Source organism: Amblyomma americanum, chromosome 5 (genome assembly GCF_052857255.1).
Source record: "Amblyomma americanum isolate KBUSLIRL-KWMA chromosome 5, ASM5285725v1, whole genome shotgun sequence".
In the NCBI taxonomy this organism is placed as follows: Eukaryota; Metazoa; Arthropoda; class Arachnida; order Ixodida; family Ixodidae; genus Amblyomma; species Amblyomma americanum.
The window spans coordinates 166,773,794-166,797,223 of NC_135501.1; the positions used below are offsets into that span (position 1 = coordinate 166,773,794).

The 23,430-nt window shown below is 44.5% G+C and overlaps 1 protein-coding gene across 1 annotated transcript in view; it reads left to right on the forward strand.

Moving 5' to 3' along the window:
* The window catches only part of LOC144134316 (uncharacterized), a 63,065-nt gene that overhangs the window by 12,391 nt on the left and 27,244 nt on the right, over positions 1-23,430 (forward strand). The window contains exons 3-6 of the mRNA XM_077667254.1: positions 1,349-1,645; positions 12,194-12,683; positions 19,065-19,296; positions 20,661-20,795. Coding sequence (XP_077523380.1) covers positions 1,349-1,645; positions 12,194-12,683; positions 19,065-19,296; positions 20,661-20,795 — 1,154 coding nt within the window. The remainder of the gene's footprint in view (positions 1-1,348; positions 1,646-12,193; positions 12,684-19,064; positions 19,297-20,660; positions 20,796-23,430) is intronic.

The window sequence follows — 23,430 nt, forward strand, 5'->3', positions numbered from 1 at the left end:
TAGGAGACATGGTCGAAGCCGTGAGGCGCTCACTGTTCGGCTGCCTTTTTTCACTGAGTGTGAACCACTATTTAGGCGCATATCGAGTCAGCGATTTGCCATACCAGCCACGTATCGTACCGCCACATGTCATTTTTGCTTCTCAAAGTCCCGGTGAGTCGCAGAATAAAAATGTGGTGAGTGGGAAAATGAAGTGTAGGGGGTTGCCAGTGACGGTACTTGAGATTTGTCGGTACTTGAGATTTGTCGCAATGAAATATGCCTGTGTTCACTTCGTTTTTAATAATAATAATAATTGGTTTTTGGGGAAAGGAAATGGCGCAGTATCTGTCTCATATATCTTTGACACCTGAACCGCGCTGTAGGGAAGGGATAAGGGAGGGAGTGAAAGAAGAAAGGAAGAAGGAGGTGCCGTAGTGGAGGGCTCCGGAATAATTTCGACCACCTGGGGATCTTTAACGTGCACTGACATCGCACAGCACACGGGCGCCTTAGCGTTTTTCCTCCATAAAAACGCAGCCGCCGCGGTCGGGTTCGAACCCGGGAACTCCGGATCAGTAGTCGAGCGCCCTAACCACTGAGCCACCGCGGCGGGGCACTTCGTTTTTTGAAAACTACTTTTTTTTTTGAAAAACATAGCAGTGGAAAACTACTTTTTTAGCACCGACTTAGCCTGCGTGAACAGGTGCGCTAGCTTTGGCAGCATTGACTGCTATGTATGAAACGGAGTGTAGTGACATTGCTAATTTTATTTTTTGAGACACTGGAGGAGCACGGTATCCATATTGAACATTTTGACTACATTTGTGGGTAGTTGTGGGTTGACTTCCTAAGAAAATAAGTATCAGTTTCTTCCCTGTGGCCATTTTCTGAAGGTATTCAGGTGTGCAGGTAATGAGCATAAAAGTATGACTAGCAAGAGCTTCTATACTACAGGTGTACTTAATGGCAATCTGTCACTAGTTTGTTTTTGAAAAATGGTCTTAGCCTCATGAAATTTATAAGGCAGTATTAGGGAAGCCAGGGATGTTGTGAACACATGGGCTAGGGCATGTGTGGCTTGTAAGTTGTTCACCATGGGTGCCTATTCTCAAGGTAGTCTTGAGGTAGCTACAAGTTATGTTGGCGTGAGCTGTGTGCAAATGTTGAATTAGAAAACCTTGTCTGAAAGGTGTGTTTTCTTCAGGTTGGACCTTCTGAATCGGAATGTGCACATCCTTACACAGCTGTTGCTTAAGGTTGCCTTCCACATTCACTGTGCATTCATTGCCTCGCGGCCAATATTCTGAGTGACTGTGACGTAAGGGGTCCAGTTTTTATTGAAAGTGCTCTGGCTTTCACGATGCAGGGACGGGCGCAACACCTTACGGGCCTGGCGAGCCTCCTGGGCAAAGTTTGTGTGCTGGCGAGTATCTCGCACCGTGTGCTGTGACTTATGTTTCTACCAACATGGGAGATGACGTGGATGAACACACAGGCAAGCAGTGCCACCAGTGCTCCTTCTGTGGCAGGGGCTTCCCACAGAGAGGCCACCTGGTTAGTCACCTTCGCATCCACAGTGGCGAAGCTTCACATCAGTGCAGCTACTGCGGCAGCTGCTTTACACGAAGAGGCGCCTTGGTGTCACACATCCGCACCCACACAGGTGAGCGTCCGTATCAGTGCGACTACTGCGGAAGGGGCTTTGCTGACTCGAGATCCCTGAAAACACACCTGCGCATCCACACAGGTGAAAAGCCATTCCAGTGCCAGCTGTGCCCCATGGCCTTCTATCGAAAAGAGCATCTTGTGCGGCATGTGCTAGCCCACAAGAACGAGAAACCATTTCAGTGCCAGTTCTGCTCAAAGGCTTTCATAGACCGCTACCGATTAAATTACCACCTAAAGAGAAACCACATTTCATAGTCTGCCTTTTACTAACATTCACTGTGGTCACATTTGCCCTGTTGTGCTAACGTTAACCAGTTCTTTGTGTGAGAAAGGTGTTAACATATTCTCAGAGAACACTCGCACAGAGCCACTGTTTGGGTGCCATTGCTTCATAAGAAATAAGAAATGCGGGCCTATTGAGCTCCCACACATGCATGACTAGGATTGAAATCGTACCATGTGCAGGTAGCACCTCTTTCCATTGGTACAAGGTTTTCCACTATGCAGTGCTAAAATTGACATATTGGAGCTGTTTTAGGGCACAGAGATGGCAGATTTGGTTAACTTGTTTCTGCAGGTGTGTGAATATGAAATTTTTCTTTGTGAAGCAAATAGGAGTTATAGAAATTGGTTGCAAATTGAACCTAGTATTTTTGAATAAATAAAAAAACATTTTTTTTTTCTCACAAAACCAGTCTACTGAGAAAAAAAAGTGCACTGCACACAAACTTTATTTTACTTGTTAGCATAACTTATTATACCCATAAGGCCTACCAGGCATTACATAAATGGGGAGCGTCATGCAGTAAAGGTAGCATGCTCGCAAATTACTTAGTTGGGTACAAATCTGCGCATAACATAAATTTGTTCAACAAAAATGGCTAATATGACAGTTTGTGACGGCAGCTGTTCTTTCTATGCTGATCCACTTAAAATGAATACAGCTTGGAATGCTTGATGACAGCGTTCGGCAGCCTTCTTTAAAGGAGATTGCTGAATGCTATCGTGGGCGTAATATTTTTTGAAGCGTCGAGATATCACCCACTAGAGATGTGACATCTGAGGTTGTTATCGGAGGGGCATGGCAACTTGGGTGACAATGTCAGCAGAACCATACCTTCTGAACCCCATTGTGTGGCATGACAAGAAACTGACAGTTGTGAAAACGCAGCGTTCCATGCTTATCATTACAGCGACTGCGGTTTCGCCATTTTCTGGCAGTCGATTCAGGCAGGGAAGAATGGGTTAATTGAAGTGAAGAGTGCGATATACTGTAACTGGTGAGTGCCCTTTGTAAATGCTGCGGTGTTTGAGCACAAATTCAGCTAGATGAACTGAAAATTTCATTGTTTTTGAATAGTTGGGAGATCCGAATAACTTGCATAGTAAAAGTGTGGTGCGAATTGATCCGAATTGCGAATACTATTCGCAAACTATTCGAAATTTAAAATATTCACACACCCGTATTTGTTTCATTTCAGACAAAAGTGTAGTTGAAGTTCTCAGCCTTTTTGGCACTTGGTTTGGTTGTGTCGGCAAATATAAAACTGTGCGAAGAGGGCATGCAGCTTTATATTTGCTGATCTCATGAACCATCTAGCCCAACATCATGTCTTACTTTGGCAATTTTTTGCAAAATCACACCTTAATGTCACTTTAGCTATTTCAATACGTAAAACTGCAGGAGAAGCTTGCTGCTGTAACATTTTACCGTGAATGTGCTCTTTCAGCACCAATGTAAGGTATGATGAGGGAAAAAAAAGGTCTCCTCTATCAGTGTGTTGCATGCTCTTTTGCTGGCAGTCATTGAATGTATCTTTTGCATCTGCGTGTTGCCATTCATGAAATTGCTGTCTCTTGTTGGAATGCAAATTGTATAAATGTAAATTAAAATATATATTTCGCTTTGCATCTGAAACATTTGAAACCCATTTCTGTGTTGCTTATCTATGCCTTAAAGAGAACTTGGTATCTGTAGCCTCACACAGAGGTGGCCTGGCCATTATGACAAGTGTCATGCTGATTGACAAGCATTATAGTCAGAAACAGCTCACAAGATTGCAGTCAGCGATCTTGCACCTGGTAGCCACCTGTGCCATCACGCTAGCATGTTGAAGGCAGTTGACAAAGGCATCATGACAGTTGGTGTACATCATTGATTGGAAGGTCTCCATTGAGGGGCATTTGCTGCTCTGTTCTTGGGCTGTTTCTGACTACAGTGTTTATAAACACTGTAAACAGGATATTTTGTAGTGGCAGAAAAAAAAAAATGAATATTCATGTGAACTAGCCAATTGTAGCAGACAAAAACATGAGAGTGCACAAAACGGACAATTGCTCACTCCACTGGTGTCGAATTTTCTGAAAGCATAATATAGATTGTTTTTAACAGCTTCAGTAAACTGCGCATGGTGTAACCAATTAAAAAACCTCACCGCACAGTGAGGAGGCCTGGTCAGCATGGCAAGTTTTGTACTGGTAGACAATCTATCAGTACAAAACTTGCCATGCTGTCCAGGCCTCCTCACTGTGCGGGGATGGTTTTTTAAATTGGTTACACCATGCGCAGTTTATTGAAGCTTTTTGAAACAATCTATATAATGCTTTCAGACAATTCGGCTCCAGTGGAGTGAGCAATTTTCCGTTTTGTGCACTCATGTTTTTGTCTGCTATAATTGACTAGTTCACATGAATGTTCCCTTCTTTTTTTTTCTGCCGCTACAAAATATCCTGGATATTAGGGCATCAGTGATATTGCTTTCCATGACTTATTATCTGAGTTAGAATTCAGAAGCAATGCTGTGCCTTCATAGACAATGTCTGGCTGCCAACTTTTACAGTGGACAGACCATACGTGCACTGGGGTTCAGTGATACTACATGCACGCTTAGTAATGATCAAGTTCCAATAACGGGGCATCTGCATGCTTGGCAGTGGATGTGGTTCTTATTTCCAGTGGTTTGCTTAAAGCACAAAAGAGCACTGAGGTATCAGATACACATTGGCAGCTATGTGGTTTTTTTGTATTTTTTTCTGTGGAGAATGGGCATAATTGCTTCTTATCAGCAAAACACTAACTTGTTTGCAGTAAAATCTGACAAAATCGAGGCACTTTGGTTCTGAGTGTTGTTACCACATGTTTCGCCTGGAATGGATTAAACCGTGCAGTCGTATGCACTGCTCGTGGACGGATTACTCATGCTTGATGCTTTTATAAGCACACTAGCATTCCTACCATTAATTTCATTGAAACTGCAGTACCAGCAATTGCTGTACAGTGTCTCAGCCTGCAAAAAATGCTTTCATTGCTTGCAGTTTTACTTCCTGTAAGTGCCTCATGGTAATTTGTGTTCTGCGGTTTTTGCATACTTAGGTGAAGCCTATTGTCATTGCATTTGACATTTTGTTTTATTTATTCTCTGCCTGTAATACCCTGACATTGTATGTCTTGCTTCCTGGGTTTACATGATGTCTGGCTGCTGTTTATATATGTCATATACAGTGCATTAAACTTGAGTTTGTTAATCCCTTTCTTGTGTTCATCTGCTGTGTTCATTGGGCAGCTGAGGATGGTCTCTTGTGGTGAATGATATTGTTATCTAATGTACTTGCTTAAATATTCAGCATTCATCTACAGGCAAAAGGTAATCTTGTCTAGCTGGGCCTTGTTGATACTATTGAAGCCAGAGTGTCCACATTTGTATTGAGTTGCTTCCCTAAGATCACAGCAGTCATTGCGGTCACCAGGGCTATCGGGTTTCTAGCCATGTAAACGGTGATCACTGTATTTGATCTATACAATTCCAGTAATTGAAAATCAACTCCAGCATTTTCAGAATCCTGCATTTCTGCATTGATATCATAAAGGCAGCAGTGTATTGTACGATTCAATTTCCTGTCTGATGTTGCGTAAATCACAGTGATTCTTAAAGGGCCACAGAAAGGGGCGTTTGTGCTTGGCTTTAAAATGTTTGCACTATCTAGAGTACAGGCCACTGAGCGTCCATGCGGTGTACGAGACCTCAGAAGCGAGTGGGAAATTTACAATACATCTTTAAAAATTCCCGCTTTCGCACCTCGTGGCGACGCGTGGTGCCGGACTTTTGCACGAAAACCTGGCAGACGATGTCACGTCTTGCAAATGACGTCACCAGCCGGGAGTTATCATTGGTTCACAGCGCCAAATTCTTTCAGACGTTACGTGCTACAGCGGCCGCGGCCACTCCGCGCGCGCCGCAGCCGACGGAGGTAGGGGAGGGGCCGAGTGAGTGGGGCCGGCGGAGGAGCGCCGCCGTTTTGGCGTGCGAGAGGAGAGGGAAAGGCGCGAAGACGCGGAAATTCAAATTTTGTCTGCATATAACTCAGCTTCCACAAAACGCATTTAATTAATTCTTGCTGGGGGATAATTATGAACCGTCGTCTTTTAACATCACAGACATATCGCACCTTTATTGAGACCCCCTTTCTGGGTCCCTTTAAGTGAACTCTATCGCATTTGATGTTAGGCAACATTGTTTATTCTGGCAGCCCACTGTGCATTTTAGTGCCCATGTTTGTAATATTCCTTCAGTTGATTAACTGTACCAGCTGTCGCACTATAGAGAACATGACCACATTAAATGGTAAACTAAAAAGGGGGGGGAGGCACTTAGTTGCATTATTCATTTAAATGCATTAGCATTAGAAGCCTTCATGCACTATGTAGCAATTTGTGAGCCATTGTTTCATTTTTCTTACTCATTTTTATTTTACTGAGCCATTTTTGTCATTATTAGCTGTTCTTCATTTTACAAAGTCATTTCTTTGATCACTGTTAATTTTTTGGGGGGGGAGGGGGGGTGGGGGTTCTTCCTGTGTTCCTGTGACAGCCATTCCCCCCCCAAAGCCTACACAGGTGGAGAAGGGGGTTTCTCCACACCCACTTGTCGCCTGCCTGCCAACCATGGCAGGTGGCTTTTCTGTGTGCACAACCTTACACAGCCTAACCTCGCTGCCAATAGGATTAAAGGCGCTCTGAAACGCCTTCCGAGGAGAGCACATTAACTCACTCAATCACTGCTGTGTGTTGCCATGAAAACCTGGGCCAAATAATACCCTTCTACACACAGCAGACGACCCACAATCACGCGTCAAAGTTGGCGAGCCCTTCCCTGCGACCTTTTTATGCTCACACCCTCCTCCGCCTCCCGCATCTGCGTAGACAAGGGTAGAGGTGGCCATTGGTTAGATTCTTTCAGACGTCAGGCAGCTACCGTGGCCGCGGCCAATAAGCCGCTTAGCTCCAGCAGGTCGGGAAGCTCCGCTCCCAGAGGAGCGCCTACCTGCAAGAAGTGCAGGTAGGCGTGCAAGAAGTAAAAAGAGGAGAGGGAAAGGCGTGAAAACGCTGAAACTCGAATTTTAACTACAGATAACTCAGCTTCTACAAAGCGCATTTAAAAAATTCTTGCTGGACACTATTCGTGAAGCGGCGTGCTTCAATATCCCGGGCATGCCGCAACTTTATTAGAGCCCCCTTTAAAACTTGACCAGTTAAGCTATGGATGGACCGGGGTTACTCAGTAAGAAACTGTCACGGGAACATTAGCTTGGTATCTCCTTGGTAAGCTTGGCATCTGTTTACCAAGCACGACAAGCTTGGTTGTTGGCTGTTGTCAACATTTCTCATTTTTTTCTTCTCGTTCATCCTTTCCTTCTATAGTGGCACCGTAAAACGACTGATTACATTGACGGCTATTCTGGATGATGTTCTTTAAGCAGCTTCTCGCTGTAAAATGTTGGGTAAAGAAGGCTAGCTTACATCACAGGTGCATTTCCTTGCATAGCAATATTTTCGATTCCATATTTTCAACACATTGTGAAAACTTCGGAAGAGTTCCCAATATACTGCAGAATCCTGACTGTTGTGTGATTGTGAGAATTAAGTACAGGTGCTTCCCACAAACTTGCTTATGGTGAGTTCTTTATTTTCCAAATGGAGCATCCAGTATTGTCTTTTGCATGATGGTACATCTGTGTGTGGCACAGGCCTCTTTTTTTTTTTTCCAGCATGAGGTGAGTATGGTATTGTACATAGAGTGGTGTTAACTAGGATGGCAAGACAAGCATTGTGAAGGTAATGCCATCAGTCTTTACGCTGAGAAAATTTGGATGCCTGTAGCATTGCTGCAGAGAATGCCTTACTTCTAGTTAATCTACTAGGTGAAACAGTAAAGTGCCACACCCAGGTGCAGTGATGTAGCAATAAACAAAAACCACAGCCTAGCACTATTTCTGCATGAAGTCTGTATTTTAGGATGCTAGCAGTTTAGCTAAGAGAAGTGTATATATAGCCCTCCTAGTGCAGTACAGGACTTGGTATTTAGAACCTCTTCTCGGATGCTGTTCGCTCCAAGATAATAAATGGTGGTTTAGTAACAGTGGTTGTTGTAGCTCAGGCTCAACATTCACAAATTTCGATTTACTGATGACATTGATTGAAGATTGATTATGAAGTGGACATTGCAAGTGCTGCCAGTTGGCAAGGCAAATTACTAAGGTTTTTTTTTTAAATGATAGATGTGCATGAGACATGCTTCTGTTGTCTTGGGTAGTAGCGAGTTGCTGTGAGTGGACGCACCAGATTGAAGGGTTTCTTCCCACCTTTAGCACTAGTACGCCCTCGTTGCTCATGTGGACATATTTTCTGTTTCTTGGAGATATGTCTTTAGTTGGGAGCAGAACTTGCTTTGTCCAGCTCTTAGTCGCCCTTCATCGACAGTGCTGTTCACTTCAAGAAACTGGCAGGTTGCTGCACATCTGTGAAACAGAGCAAACGAGAGGTGACTTTCATTTTGCTTCTTATTGTCTGTCCGGTATGATACCTTGATTCCTCTGTGATCGCATGAAAAGGGACTTGGTACAACCCTCAGGTGAGTTATTCGCATGGTTATTGCATTTTTCCTGCAACTTGTGTGATTGCCTTAATGCTTCCGAGAAAAGTGTGTCACATTGTCATCTATTGCCATGTGAACCTAGTACGCAAGCAGGTAGTGAACGAAAAAGAATAATTTGTGCAGTCGCTTTTGCCTGCAGCTTTAACTATAGACTGAAATGAAACAGTGCGTGAATATAACTGTCTGTTTTTAGACGGCATGAAATGTATATACTTGTATATTTGGGGTGGTTCCATTTTTCAAGGATTGGATGCTTAGCACGAGACGTTTCACAACTCATATGGCCATTTACTCCTTAAAATGCTGGCAATCATTGGCAAACAATGCAAAAGCAAGCAGATACGTTTTTGCTAAGAAATTATGCTCTGTGTCCACAGTTAGATCATTCATTCATCTATTGCTGCTACATTGCCGTCTTGCATAATCAGCAGCAGCATGGTGACATGTACTTCATGGCAAAGTCTTAAGATTAATAATTGCCAATTAATCCTTACTACAATTAGCTTTAATAGTTGGCTTTCAGGATAGAACTGGCTGAAAAAGTATGCACCACATGTACTCTTCATACAACAGCACAGAGAAGAAAAAAAAACGCTGCTTACAAGACAAACTGCACGAGTTCAACTGAAAAAAAAAAAAAAAAACGGACCCAGCATCTGTCCTGTTCACACCTTTTTCCTCATGTCTATCAGAACCATTTGTAGTTTCCCACTTATTTTTTTATTGCACTTAATCTGGCCTCGTTCTCTCCTTTATCCATTCCCTTACGGTGCGGTTCAGGTGTCTAACGATATATGAGACAGATACTGCGCCATTTCCTTTCCCGCCAAAAACACCAATTATCCATATAAGGTCACCAAATTGCAGCTTTTGATTAGACGAACCACACGCGCATCACTGCCTTGGCATTGAATTTTTCTTGCACTTTTCTTGAACTTCAGCTACCTTGCCCTTTTTTATTTTGCAGGCATCACAAGCAATATCAACAGTTCAAAAAGTACAGGCTGCTAGATGCTTCAGCACGATGCCGCCTTTCAGAAACCAATCTCTGTAGCTTGTTGAATACCATATTCGGTGCTCTAAACGGCTGGTGTCTGTGTCAAAGTGGGGTTCGTTTCACCTTATTTCTTTGCCACATCTTTGCTACTGCAGTGGCTCATTGGCTTCGGAGTAACGGTCTGTATATGAGCACATCTGGTGATTTCAATGCATGGTGTATGTAGACACAAAACCTTGGACACAAAGGTATTGGCACATCTGTGCACATTGAGTATGACTGAAAGCTGGGCATTGTGCAAGTGTTTCTCTGTGTCCTTGTTCATAACGCTCCCAGAACAGTGTGGTGAAACTTACTGGCCATTCCATAAGGCATGTATGACCGCCCTTGTATTTTTCATCTTAATTGTTTCAAGACTATGCTTCTTGGAATTTCTATTGGTGCTACTCTCCATGCCAGAGTTTTTCATCATGTTTAGGTCATTGCTGCTTCTATTTTCATAAATGGCTGCCTTCCCGATTCATTTTGTCTGTCATGCCCTGTAATCTAGTTGTTTTCATGTGAAGTTGTTTTGGTATCTTGTTCTCTGATGTCTTCCTTTTACCTGCTGTCAGCTTTAATGCTAAAGAGTAAATTGATTTTGGATATTTATACAACCTTGCAGATGTTGGAGCCCTAATTTCTTGAAGACATGTTTCCAGTATGTAACATGAACTTTCTGCTTTTGTTTCAGTGGGAGTTGCAACGGGAAGAATTAAGCAAGCTAGCTGTGTGCATAATCCTAGTGCCAAGCTGTTGTGATAAAATATCTCGTTCTAGCACCTGTGTACAAAAAAAGAGATGTTGAGGCTCTGGTGACAAAAAAATCACTTCAGTTGTCTCCTCACATAGCATCCTGGAATATTGCTTCCATTAATTAAATGTCTTGTAGCACATGGCAAATACTCAAAAGATGTAGGCATGTCCTACTTACAAAATTTATTCTATTTGATGTTTTAGTTGGGCTTTGAATTTCTTTACGAGACTAGGCTGGTGATAAAATGAAAATATGACAGGCACTGTAGAATGCAGTGCTGCTAGCACTTTTTGTCAACTACGCTGATTCGAATTCAGACACTGGCTTAGGCTGTTTGTACGTAGCTTTAATTTTACACCATGATTTTGTGCTGATTTGCTGTTTGTTAGTTGTAATGATCATGGATGTCGATTGCAATATGCAGAACCTTATTTTAAAGACCAAGTTGTCTTATATTTCTGTCACATGGGCACTTCCAGTCTTGATCTAATCTGATCTCGATTGATGCTTTGGGCACACAAGATGTGTAAATCTAGTACAGGTTGCCACTCACTTCTGATCACAGAATTGGCCTGCTTATTGCCAGGCAGTGCTACATGTGCACAAACTTGTACTAGAAGTGGTTGCAAAAATTACATGATTGCACTTAAGTTTGCTTAAGAGCGGTATTACAAAAGCCTTTCTCTTTCCTCTCTTTCTGTCTTAAGTTTTTAAATTTTATTATTTTAAAATTTTTGCTTTTATTTTTGTTCCCTTGTCACCTTTTATTTCATTTTTAAAATTTTATGTTTTTATTTTTCAATTTACTCTTTTCTTTATTTTTGTCATCTCTCACACACTGCAACTTGTCTGTCCATGACCTTGACATTTGCATTAATTAAATTGTTTATTACTTTATTAATTACAATTTTTGTTGGCAATCTAACCACAGGATATTTTTTACACACTTAAGTATTTTTTTTCACCAACACATTCACACAAAACGATGCCTCGACCGAGAACATTAAAATAATGAAGTCAGTGTAATTAACTAATTACAACTGGTCAGTCTCACCGCTGCATATTGCACACTCATTAAAGTATTACCCAACACCATTAAACTTTTTCACATTCATCCATATGGGGCGATGTTGCTGTGCTGACACATTTTGCCGACAGGACATAGCAATATAATGCTTTCGCATTAAAAATAAATGGGACTTAAAATCCAGTAAAAGTAAGAGAAAATAATGTGATCAAAAATTTTGTGGCTTTAATTGACGAGGCTGCACCAGGCTTCATAACAAACGTATGCAAATCACTGTTGTGTTTGCGCCTGCATGCTTTTTTGCTTCTGTGAAGGCTGGTGAATGAAGTTAAGAGTGTTATGGAAGTGTTGAGACTGAGGTAATCAAGCCGCACCTAATAGACTTTTTCCATTCTGTGTAATGTATTCCGCGTACACTTGTTTTAGCCTGCATTTGAATGTTTGCTGAGCACGGAAATAGCAGCTCTTGACCAGGTATGAAAACCGTGATTGCACTTCAATAGCTGGCTAGTAGTCGAGCAAGATCAGGCTCGATCGCAATTTGATTGGCCCTGTAGCGGCACTACATTTGCTTTGAGCTTAATACAAATTTACTCTGTCAAGATCGAATGTGCCTATATAACAGCATTATTATTGAATTTATCACCACTTGTGCCTGCAAATTAAGATGGCATATGCAGGAGTGGCTTCACCACTCATTAACTCTCCTTGAGATGTGATCCATTTGTTTCCTATGTATCTTTTTACTATATTGAATTGCGTTAAGAAACATGCTTTCTTCCACTGCGCAGGCTCGGACACTACTGATAGCAGCCGTGACTCATTGCGTCATTGTGAATTGCAAGCAGGAGGGCGACAGTTGGTGTGTCCCGAGTGCGGCTGCAACACCAATAATCGCACCGAGATCATGCACCACCTCTGCGTCCAAACTCCAGAGAAGCCCTTCTTGTGCAACGTCTGCGGCAAGGGGTTCTCAAGGAAGGGAAACCTGGCTGGCCACCTTCGCACTCATACTGGCGAACGGCCATACTGCTGCAGTCGTTGCAACATGCGCTTCGCACAGAATTTCAGCCTGAAAAAGCACATGCTCATCCACACAGGCGAGAAGCCCTACCAATGCACTCATTGCAGCAAGAGCTTTAGAGCAAAGAGTGACCTGACTAAACATCTTCGTACTCACACAGGCGAGAAGCCGTACCAGTGCCAGCTGTGTCCCATGGTTTTCAAATTTAAGCATAACTTGAACGTACATGTGAAGAACCATAACCGTGCGAAGCCACTGTAGTGCTGCTTTCGCTTCATGACATTTTCAAGCAACCTGCGGTGTGCAGGGTAATGGCAACCACTGTTCCCTAAAGCTTTTTGACTCTTCTGACAGCCTTGTTTACAGCACCTATAATAAACTGTTATACATTCCAATAATCTGCTGCTTGGTCGCAAGGTTTTTGTATTCGGAGTTCAGGAGGATGTTCTGGTAAGGACCGTATTCCTACCTGCTTTGTGGTACCATATTGCCATTGATGGGGATCAAGACGAGATATAATCATAGAATGAACACTTGCGAACAATTTTTCATCTTGTATCTTGTACTCGTGAAGAGTGAACTAATGTGTGAAGGGGAGGCATTGGCCATGGAAAGATAGGTTTGCCGTGTTGCGTGCTTTTGTTCTAGCTCGAGATATCCTTTTGCTGTGTACCTTCTGAATTTTATGCTTTCGGTGGCAACAGTGGTTGTGATTATGGGTATAGGTTGGATTTCCAGTAAAAAAAAAAGACACCGAATTGATTTTTTGTAATTCGGTTTTAACCAAAACAGTTGGTATACTTGGCACGCTTGTCACAGCTGATTGGCTGTTCAGCACATGTTGCAGTTTTTTCTAGAAAAAACTGGCATAACAAAGTTTGAAAACCAGGGATGCGCAGTGAGACAAGGGGATTATTGTGTAAAGTAAAACACGGCTGTAGGTTTGGAAACATTGCACGATTCCCTTAAGAGGCGCCATCTGCTTTTTGGGTTTTGTTTATTGGTGTTCCCTCGTCATCTTGCAGACCATTGTCACTCATTCCTTTATTTTTCATCACAAGGATAAGGAAAGTGGAGAGAAAGCTAGAATTGTAGTTGGATGTACACTTGCCTTTCTGAAGGAAAACACATAATTTGTTAAAAAGGCAAACAGTGTGAGTACACCTGCACGTTGAGAAATAGAAAAAGAACATAAACAATGCAAAATAAAAAGACTGAGCTTAACACAAGTGCAGTTCTTTTGTAATAAAATTAACGTGCATGCAATCATGGACACATTTTTTGCACTGTTGGCTACATTCATACATGTAAAGCTGAAACAAAATATGTGCAAATGTTTTTGTTGTGTGCACTCAAGAACTAAATTTTACTGTGGCAGAGGTTCAGGAATTCTGGAAGACTGTCTTAACATATGTTGACCATAAACTGTTCAGTATGAATATATGTGCCAGATACCGATGAGCCTTGTGTTTCTGATGCTTCTGTATAATGAAGCCAGTTGTGCAATAAAAGAGGTTTTTAAGCTCAGGTTTATATTTTGAAAGTAAGCAGAGTGTGTGTATACAGATCGTGGGTCAGCATTATGTTGTCTTAACGCAGCGGTGGCCCAATTGTTTGATCATCAGCCTTGTGCGCAGGGCTCGATTCCCAGATTTGCCGAGTACTTGTTGATTGTGCAGTGGGTAAAATTTTTCCCCTGGCCTGGTGCTCGATTTCTGCTCAGTGAAATGCTTGAAAATTGGTCTTTGGCCCTGCTTTGTGCCATGAATTTTTTTGGCCAAAGCTGCCCTTGCACCATTAAAATTCCCGTCATCATAATTATCGTGTTTCATGCAAAAAGCGGTTTAGAGTGGTTGTCATATGAGACGCTGTATATTATTCTAAGCATTATTTTTTGTTCGATGCTTAGTTAAGAACAGAACAATGAGTTATAAAGCAGCATTTTCATTTTCACAGGGAAGATGTGCTTGTGAGAATAAATGGATCCAGTGACACAAGTCAGTAATTTTGTGATCATTGCATGTCATTTAAGTTTTAAAAGAATTCAGTATTTCGATCTTGGAATGATTAGGCATAACCTCATCATTAATAAGAACATCCTTGTTTTTTGGGTGGATAAAGAATGGCTTTTAATTGTTTTCAAAGCGTTAATCTTCGGAACATTACTGTGCCTCCTTTTCAAGATGCCAGAATATTGTGTTTGGTATTTGGTTTCAGAATTGTGCACGATGGAGATATGAGGCTTGTTTAATGGTTTGATGGTTTATGGGGTTTAATGTTCCAAAGAAACTCGGGCTCTGAGGGGTGCTGTAGTGAAGGGCTCCGGATCTTGAGCGTGCACTGACATCGCACAGTACACAAGTGTTTAGAATTTTGATTCCATCGAAATTCAACCGTTGTGGCCGCGGCCGGGGATCAAATCCGAGTCATTCAGGTCAGCACTGAGCCATTGCAGCGAGTGCAGATGAGACATGAAGCAGTAAAGCTGTGTCATCTGCATGTATGACCTCTTTTGTTTCTTCATCTATTTGTGTAATGTCTTTCATGTATATTGCCAGATAAGATCATTATGGTCAGCACTGAGCCATTGCGGCGAGTGCAGATGAGACATGAAGCAGTAAAGCTGTGTCATCTGCATGTATGACCTCTTTTGTTTCTTCATCTATTTGTGTAATGTCTTTCATGTATATTGCCAGATAAGATAGTTTTAACATTTGACTGATGAATGTTTCATTCAACATACTGTTGCCGAGTTCTGAGGTTGCAGCTTAAAAGTATGAAGGATTTTTCTCAGAAACCATATACTTCAAGCTTTTCTCAATGGTTACCTGCGATTAAGGTTACCTTAAAAAAAATTACGCATATTCGTGTATAGTATATCTTATCAAGATTAGTTTATGGTTTATGGGTGTTTAACGTCCCAAAGCCACTCAGGCTATGAGGGACGCCGTAGTGAAAGGCTCCGGAAATTTCGACCACCTGCGGTTCTTTTCTAACGTGCACTGACATCGCACAGTACATGGGCCTCAAAAATTTCGCCTCCATCGAAATTCGGCCGCCGCGGCCGGAATCGAACTCTCGTCTTTCGGGCCTGCAGCCAAGCACCATAACTTATCAAGAGATTTTAGACTGAATTCTTTTTGTTATAATAGAGAGAGTTCAATGTAATGATGTTTCAAAAATCTAATTAAAATATGATGTTATTAGGTCATAATTATTATAGGAATTAATTAAAGACAGACTATAATCACAAAGGCCAATAGTTAGCTAACTCATTCTTATTACCCTTCTTGTAGACAGTTGTTACCCTTGCAAAGTGCATATAAAATCAAGCTGCATTATATAATCTCGCAGAACTACTCAAGAGTAAGTCATGAGCACAATGTGCTTCTGTTTCGTACAAGGCATTGCTTCAATTTAGAGTTCTCCACTGGAAAAGCATGCACTGCATGTTGTTTGCATATGTATTGTTGTTCCCAAGTTACAAGATTATTCCATTTAGTTTGATTTTCTTAAAGGCCTCAGGAGTGGGTTTTATTGCGTAATGGGCGGAAGCTATTAGGAAAACATTGTTAGGACAGTGCATATTTTTTTTACATTTTCAATGACATTGAATGAGCAGGTGATGACAGCGATGTCGCTTGTAAGGCCGTTCTGCAGTCTGTAGCTGTGCGGGAAAAAATCAGGAAAGGCGAAAGTGCATGGGAGTAGGGGGCATAACTGATGACTGGTGCAGGTGAAATGTGTGCCAGGGGCAGAATACAAGTCTTGATGCGCACGAGGATGTTGAAAATGAAGATTTTAGGAAAAACGGATAGGCTGGAAGTGTGACGGTGGAGTGATAAGGGTGGCAGGTGGCAGTTAAATTAATGACTAGTTGCCAGGAAGAGCTACCTGGGTCACACAAGGCCCACCGCTCTGAGCACCTGCTATCGCAGGGCAGTGACACATCACACCACTGCGCCAGGAGGGTTACAGGACTCCCAGGTATCTATGCATGTAAATTTAGAGAATGACATATATATGGGAATTAACCTGTTACGCTATCGCATCATACCCTTTGGGTGGAGCTTAAGTGTTCCCTCCAGTTTTTAAAAATGATGATGATCTCTTGCCTAGCTGATGATATCGTGTTAGTGACATACAAACTTCAAGAAAGATCATTAGAAACTGTTATGCCTAAATGCTTGAATGACCGAATTGGTTTTATGGACAAATCAGATATATACATAGGAATTAAGGTATGGATAAGAGGATTATGGTGGCAGTGAGAGGATAAAAGCTTATTGCTTCTGCCGGTTAAGTTTTATTAGCCGTTGCTTACACCACATCTGGACAGTTTTGAGATCACTTCAAAGTGATGATTGATTAGTGCATGTGGGGTTAGTAATTCCACGATGAATTACACTGTCGTCGGCAAACATGCACATTGGAGAGGACGTGTGATGGCAAGTGATTAATTTTTGAAAAGGAGCGAGCCGAGTACAGATCCTTGAAGACCACCTCATGTTATGGGGGGAAGTTAGAGGTACTTGTATTGATTAGATACGAACCCTTCAATCCATTGTGGAACGTAGGGGTGGAAATTTAGGCAGGAAAGTTTTGTCAGTAAGCGTTTATGAGGTACTTCATTGAAGGCTTTAGCAAAATCTAAAATATGACGATGGCATTGGGGTCCTTGATGCCTGTGCATATTACTCCTATTGCTGCAACAAGCTGATGTCAAGCAGCTGTTCGTGCAGATGCGTGGGTAATCCGGGTAAGAGAACTGATAACATCGGTGCACCCATAAGACAGAATGAGCTGCATCATTTCCCTCTTAGTGAGAGTATCAGTGAGCATATTAATTTCAAAATCTCTGCCGATAAACGCTGTACATGTTATCACTGACAAAGGCCAGTAAGAATCGAGAAAAATAATTGAAGTCTTGGAGTCTCTGTAAGCTACTGTGCAGCCTGGTCTATTTTTAGTGACAAAATTTCATAGTTTGAGTTATGTATTAACAGGTGGGCAAGATTTCATATACAGTATTTTGCGTTTTTAACGTGAAGACTTTCAAAAGTTTCCCCGCCTCAACCGCTGGCTCATTAGCGATAAAACTGCACACAGAGCTTGCATATTATGGTAACTTTTGTATCGTAGCAAGTTTGACAACGGTACTTACTTAGTTGAGCCGTGCATGATGCGAAAACGCAATCGTCTACGTAGAGATCGGCGAAATGAAACCCGCAGACGAGGTTTTTTCGCTAGATAGATAGATAGATACTTGAGGCCTTGCCCTTTGTAACGGGTGGGCACCACTAGGTTGGGCACCCGAACCAAAAACAAAAACAAAAAAAACAAGAAGATGGAAGCGCACAAGGAGAGAAAGAAAAAGAAAACGCACAAAAAAAGGAAAAATTTTTTTTAAAAAACACGCAAAGGCTAAAGTCAGGAGGTGGGGGGTTCGCTCATCGACCTCGTTCACTTCCGACTCTGCGGTTTCGCACTTTTAGACACAGTGCTCCACCAAAGTGTTAGTCGACGCTTGGTTCGCAGCACCCCCTCGCTCTTGACCTTGGAGCTGTCTCCTTCGTCGTCCACTGCAGGACCGTGAAACACGAGCGCCTGTGGGAATGTGGTGCCCTCTGTCGGCATCAGATGGAGTCTCTGGCACGACATCACCAGGTGCTCGATGGTCTCCTCCGCGTCGCCACACGCTCGGCATATTGCTGCCCGTGCTTCTGGTGTTGCATCGAAGCGACGGCGGTACACCAGTGTTCGCAGTGCTCCGGCACGGGCCTCAAACAGCAATGCGCTACCCAGGCCGTTGTCAAAAATCTTTTCGGGTCCGATGCTGTTTTTGCACTCGCGGTACACAGCCAGTGTCGGTTTTTCCGCGAGCGCCTGCAGCCATTGGCGATTCTCTTTTTCCTGGACCCGTCTCCTTGCCTCCTGTTTCCATGCCGTTCCCGATTCGGCACTTATGGGTGTCTGGAAAAGTCCATACTTGCCTTCTATCTTGTGGAGGTGCTTCACCCATGTAGTGCGTAGGCATGTCACAGCGAGGTATTCGAAGACCCGCCTTGCCTATCGGTTGCGGCTCATGAACTGCAGTCGACCGCGGTACCCCAGCTTGCTGCATGCCTCCCTTGCCTCAAAACTAGACCATCCCAGGTCGCCTTGAATGGCTGCATTGGCCACCCGTCCATGACATCCGACTGCAGTGCGGCCGACCTCTGTTTGTCTGCGCACTAACCAATTTCTGGTGGCTGATGGGAGGCAGACCACCGCGTTGGCGAATGTGAGTCCTGGCACGTGCGCGAGCTTCTAGAGGTCGCGGACCATGGTGTACTGGTGGCACCCCCACAGGCACCGACGTTGGAGGATGCATTGCGCTCGAAGTGCAGATTGACGGACCTTGGCATCGTGCAGTCTGAACATGTCAGTCTCAGCACACAAATTTATGCCCAGGTATTTATAAGATCTGTCGACTGTCAGGATCTCTTCATTCAACATCAGCGATAGCTGATCAGTCGCCTCGCCTGCCAGCTGAACAACCCTGCATTTTCGCTGGTTGAACTTGAGGCCAAGGCTTCGCAGCTCCGCGGCACAAATGTCTAGCATTTTTTGCACATCCTCTGTGTTTTCTCCCATAGTTACCAAATCATCAGCAAAGGCAAGACCCGGCAGTCGGCTGGAGTTGTCGATTCCTGTGGTGCTGTGCTTAAGGCCGAATCCCAGGTTTGCCTGCAGGAGTGCCTTTTCCAGTCTGGACACATACAGGAAGTAGAGGAGGGGAGACAATGGGCATCCCTGCCGAAGCCCCCTGTGTACGTAGACCCGTTCCAAATGCACATTGCCAAAAACGGCTGTGACTACGTTTTCCCTGTACAACCTCTTTATCGTCTCGAGAAGTGGGGGTGCCATTCCCAGAGTACCAAGGCGATGGAAGAGAGTTTCGTGCGGGACGTTATCATAAGCCTTTTCGACGTCCAGAAAGCAGCAGATGTCTCCTGCCTTCCTTCCTGGCAATGTCTGTAGAGCTGGTGAGTACGAAGAGGTTGTCTTCTAGCTGTCTGCCCAGACGAAACCCATTCTGCAGCTCCGTTAGGACGTGCGCTGATTCTGCCCATCCGCTGATCCAGGCTTTCAAGACTTGCATGAAAACTCGGTACACCACGCTGGTGACCGTGAGTGCCCGGTAGTCGCCGATGTGGGCTGCATTGCCGCCGGGCTTCAGCAGGAGCACCACCCTGCCATTGCGCCAGTCCTCGGGTATGTCTCCGCCATTAATAATGGTGGTAAACAACTCGGCCAGCTGTTCTCTCGAGTTTGGACCGAGTAGCTTTAGTAGGCGAGCTGGTATTCCATCGGGTTCCGTGGCTGTGCAAGCCCTGATGCGGCCCAGTGCCCGGTTCATGCCTGGCAGTGTGACCTCCCATGCGATGTCTGGTTGGTCCTGGGATGGAGCTGAGGGCGATGACCCTTCAAGCTTGTCCTCAGGCATGTAGGCTGGTGGCCCATAGAGGCCGGACAAGTAGTCAGTGACGTGCTGTTGCAGGTCGGTGATGGGCTGTCCAGTGGCACTATCGACCATTTCTGTTGGCCCCACCCTTTCCCTGTCCAGGGAGCTGACATACCGCCAGAATTTCTGAGCCGCCGACTTGCCCTCTGCCCGCAGGGTTTGCATTTGCTTGAGATTTGCGGCAGCCAACTTCGCCTGCACCAGTGATCGCATTTCATGTTTGCGTTGCAGGTACATGTCCCACGCCACTGCTGCTGCACCCTGGTCCTTATCTTTCACCGCCCTGCGATGGGCGCGGTTTGCGTCCCGGCGTGCTTGCCATGCCTCTGCCACCTGCCTGTCCCACCATGGCTTCTTGTAGGCTTGCCTATGTCCCTTGTGGACCATGTGCGAGCGCATTATCGCACGCAAGGCTTCCATGTACTCGCCGTATGTAGGGGCTCCTAGCCACCTCTGGCTCTCTTCGAATTCCTTGGCGACGACCTCCATCTGCCTTACCAGAAGGTAGAGAGCTTTCGACCGTTGGGGTCTGTTTTTCCGACGATGTGTGTGGGTGAAGTCCAGACGCAGGCGGTTATGGTCGCTGCCCATGCTAACCAACCCGTCTTCATCAATGTGGAGGTGCTGCATAAGGCTCAGAAGACGAGGCGATACCAGCGCATAGTCAATACATGTTGCACTGTTTCTGGCGCACCACGTATTATTGACCGTTGCATCTCGAGTCTAGATTGGCGATGTTGAGCTGGAGCTGTTCCGCCAGCCAGAGGAGAAGGTCACCGTTAGCGTCAGTGTACCCGTCAAGCTCAGAGAGGTGGCCGTTGAAGTCCCCAAGAATGATCACCTCCCTGTCCTTTGCAATCAGGTGAGCGTCTCTGCATACGCACTCCACTAAACCACGGTTAGTGTCGGGACGACTGCTGCGTACGGAAAGATATACCACGCATAGCGCTGTGGGGACCCCAAGAAGATCGCCTACCACCCATAAGTGGTCGCTGCATGCCTCGTCATGACCCACATGATCACTGCACTCTTGCGCCTGCCACTCCAAATCATGGCGCCACATCAATCTCACACCTCCACCTTTCCGACTTTCACCCAATCTGTTCTTTCCCGCCCAACACCAGCTCGGGTCGATGGGAGGCTCCTCAAGCTGAATTGCGGCAGTGGCGCCATCTGTTTTTGGCAGTCAAAAGCGTCACGACAAGGCAGCCGAGGCGAGCGTTTCGAGAAGCGCGGCCCTTTGAATATGCCGTTCTGGCCGTTTTGCCTGCTTCAACTGAAGCGCTTACAACATTTTCGGCTAATTGAGCGGAACAAAATATCAGAACAACTGATTTAACGAGGTTTTACCTTTCAAAGAATATTGTTTGTAACGCTCGTCTCGGCGATAAAAACGCACAATACAGTGTGTGTGTGTGTGTGTGTGTGTGTGTGTGTGTGTGTGTGTGTGTGTGTGTGTGTGTGTGTGTGTGTGTGTGTGTGTGTGTGTGTGTGTGTGTGTGTGTGTGTGTGTGTGTGTGTGTGTGTGTGTGTGTGTGTGTACAGTGTTGTGCGTTTTTATCGTGAAGACTTTAAAAAGTTTCCCCGCCTCAACCGCTCGCTCATTTGCCGTGAAACTGCACATAGAGCTTACGTATTATGGTAACTTTTGTATCGTAGCAAGTTTGACAACGGTACTTACTTAGTTGAGCCGTGCATGATGCGAAAACGCAATCGTCTACGTAGAGATCGGCGAACCAAACCCCGCAGACGTTTTTTCGCTGAGCTGCGGCAGTGGCGCCATCTGTTTTTGGCAGTCGAAAGCGTCACGACAAGGCCGCCGAGGCGAGCGTTTCGAGAAGCGCGGCCCTTTGAACATGCCGTTCCGGCCGTTTCGACTGCTTCAACCGAAGCGCTTGCAACATTGAGCGGAAAAAATATCAGAACAACAGATTTAAAGAGGCTTTACCTTTCAAAGAATATTGTTTGCAACGCTCGTCTCGGCGGCCTTTTGAGCGCGGGCTCGCCTCTTTAAATCAGTTGTTTTTATATTTTTCCGCTCAATTAGCCGAAAATGTTGTAAGCGCTTCAGTTGAAGCAGACGCAAATGCCGAACGGCATATTCAAAGGGCCCGCGCTCCTTGCAACGCTCGCCTCGGCGGCCTAGTCGTGACGCTTTGCGCTACCGCAAACAGATGGCGCCACTGCCGGTTCTCAGCGAAAAAGCGTCGTCTGCGGGTTTTGGCTCGCCGATCTCTCGTAGACGCTTACGTTTTCGCATCATGTGCGCCTGAACTAAGTAAGTACCATTGTCAAACTTGCTACGATACAAAAGTTATCATAATACGCAAGCTCTGTGTGTAGTTTCACCGCAAACGAGCCAGCGGTTGAGGCGGGGAAATTTTTGAAAGTGTCAGCGATAAAAATGCACAATATTGTATACTTGTGGCATCTATGAGCTACTTGGATCAATTGCATTTCAGATGGATGCTGAATGGCCTTGGCAATAAGCATGGCATCTTTGTTTTATGACAATGTTTCTTTTGCACTGCGATTTCCTTATTTGTCTCTGATTAACGTTGCTAAGCTTTACTATTACTCCATAAAATGCAGACCACAGCTGAGCTTTCAAACATGCACAGCAAACCGTACATTGAAGGAAGAGCCTTAAAATCCTTAAAGAGGCTAGATTACCTGTGAGGCTAAGGTACCTGTATATGTGACTATGTCTAACGCATGTTCCCGGTCTGACGCAAAACTATTCCTACCATAGCATAAGCTCTGATCCCTGTTAAGGATGTGCCAGAAACACCAAGCCTATCTGCTTAAAGCTTAGAGCGCGACAACGTGCATCACAACAAAGAGCAGAGTTGGCGACGCAAGCGCAACGGGACGAGAGCTGAGCAGACGAGGCTTCGTAGGTACTATGACCCTTATGTTTGAAACGTCTTTCCCGAGGCCTTTGCTGCTCTCCTCAGGCAGTTGACGGCGCAACAGGTAGGCATTGTCACGAAAAAAAGACGAGAACGTCGAAACGACAAAATGCTAAGAGGAAAACGAAAACTAAAACAGAAAAACCGTGCTGAGGTCCGATTTCGCGCACTCCCAAAGGCTGACTTCCGGGACATGCAGCCCAACTTCCGGTGGCTTCACTTTCGAGCGCCCAATGCGGAGTAGTAGTACAGTGTACTAGAATATACTTTGGGTTTTTTTGTTTTTTTTATAGTACACTGTAGTAGTAGCTCCATGGAGGAGAACTCCATGAGTAGCTTTATGCTATGCGATGCGGCATCCAGCCCCCTAGTGGAGATCAGTGCTCTCTCCCTCCTCCATTGCCCCTTCCTTTTTGGGATAAATAAAGTTGTTAATAAATCAATCCCAAGCGGTGTTGTCTTCCATTATTTGCGCAGCAAATGTTCCATTCGTCACCGTTGGTATTTATGCATCACCGAACCAATACCTACAGTAGGTCTGTCCCCTGTGTCGTCTAGAGCGGTAGGTTTACAGCCGTCGATAGC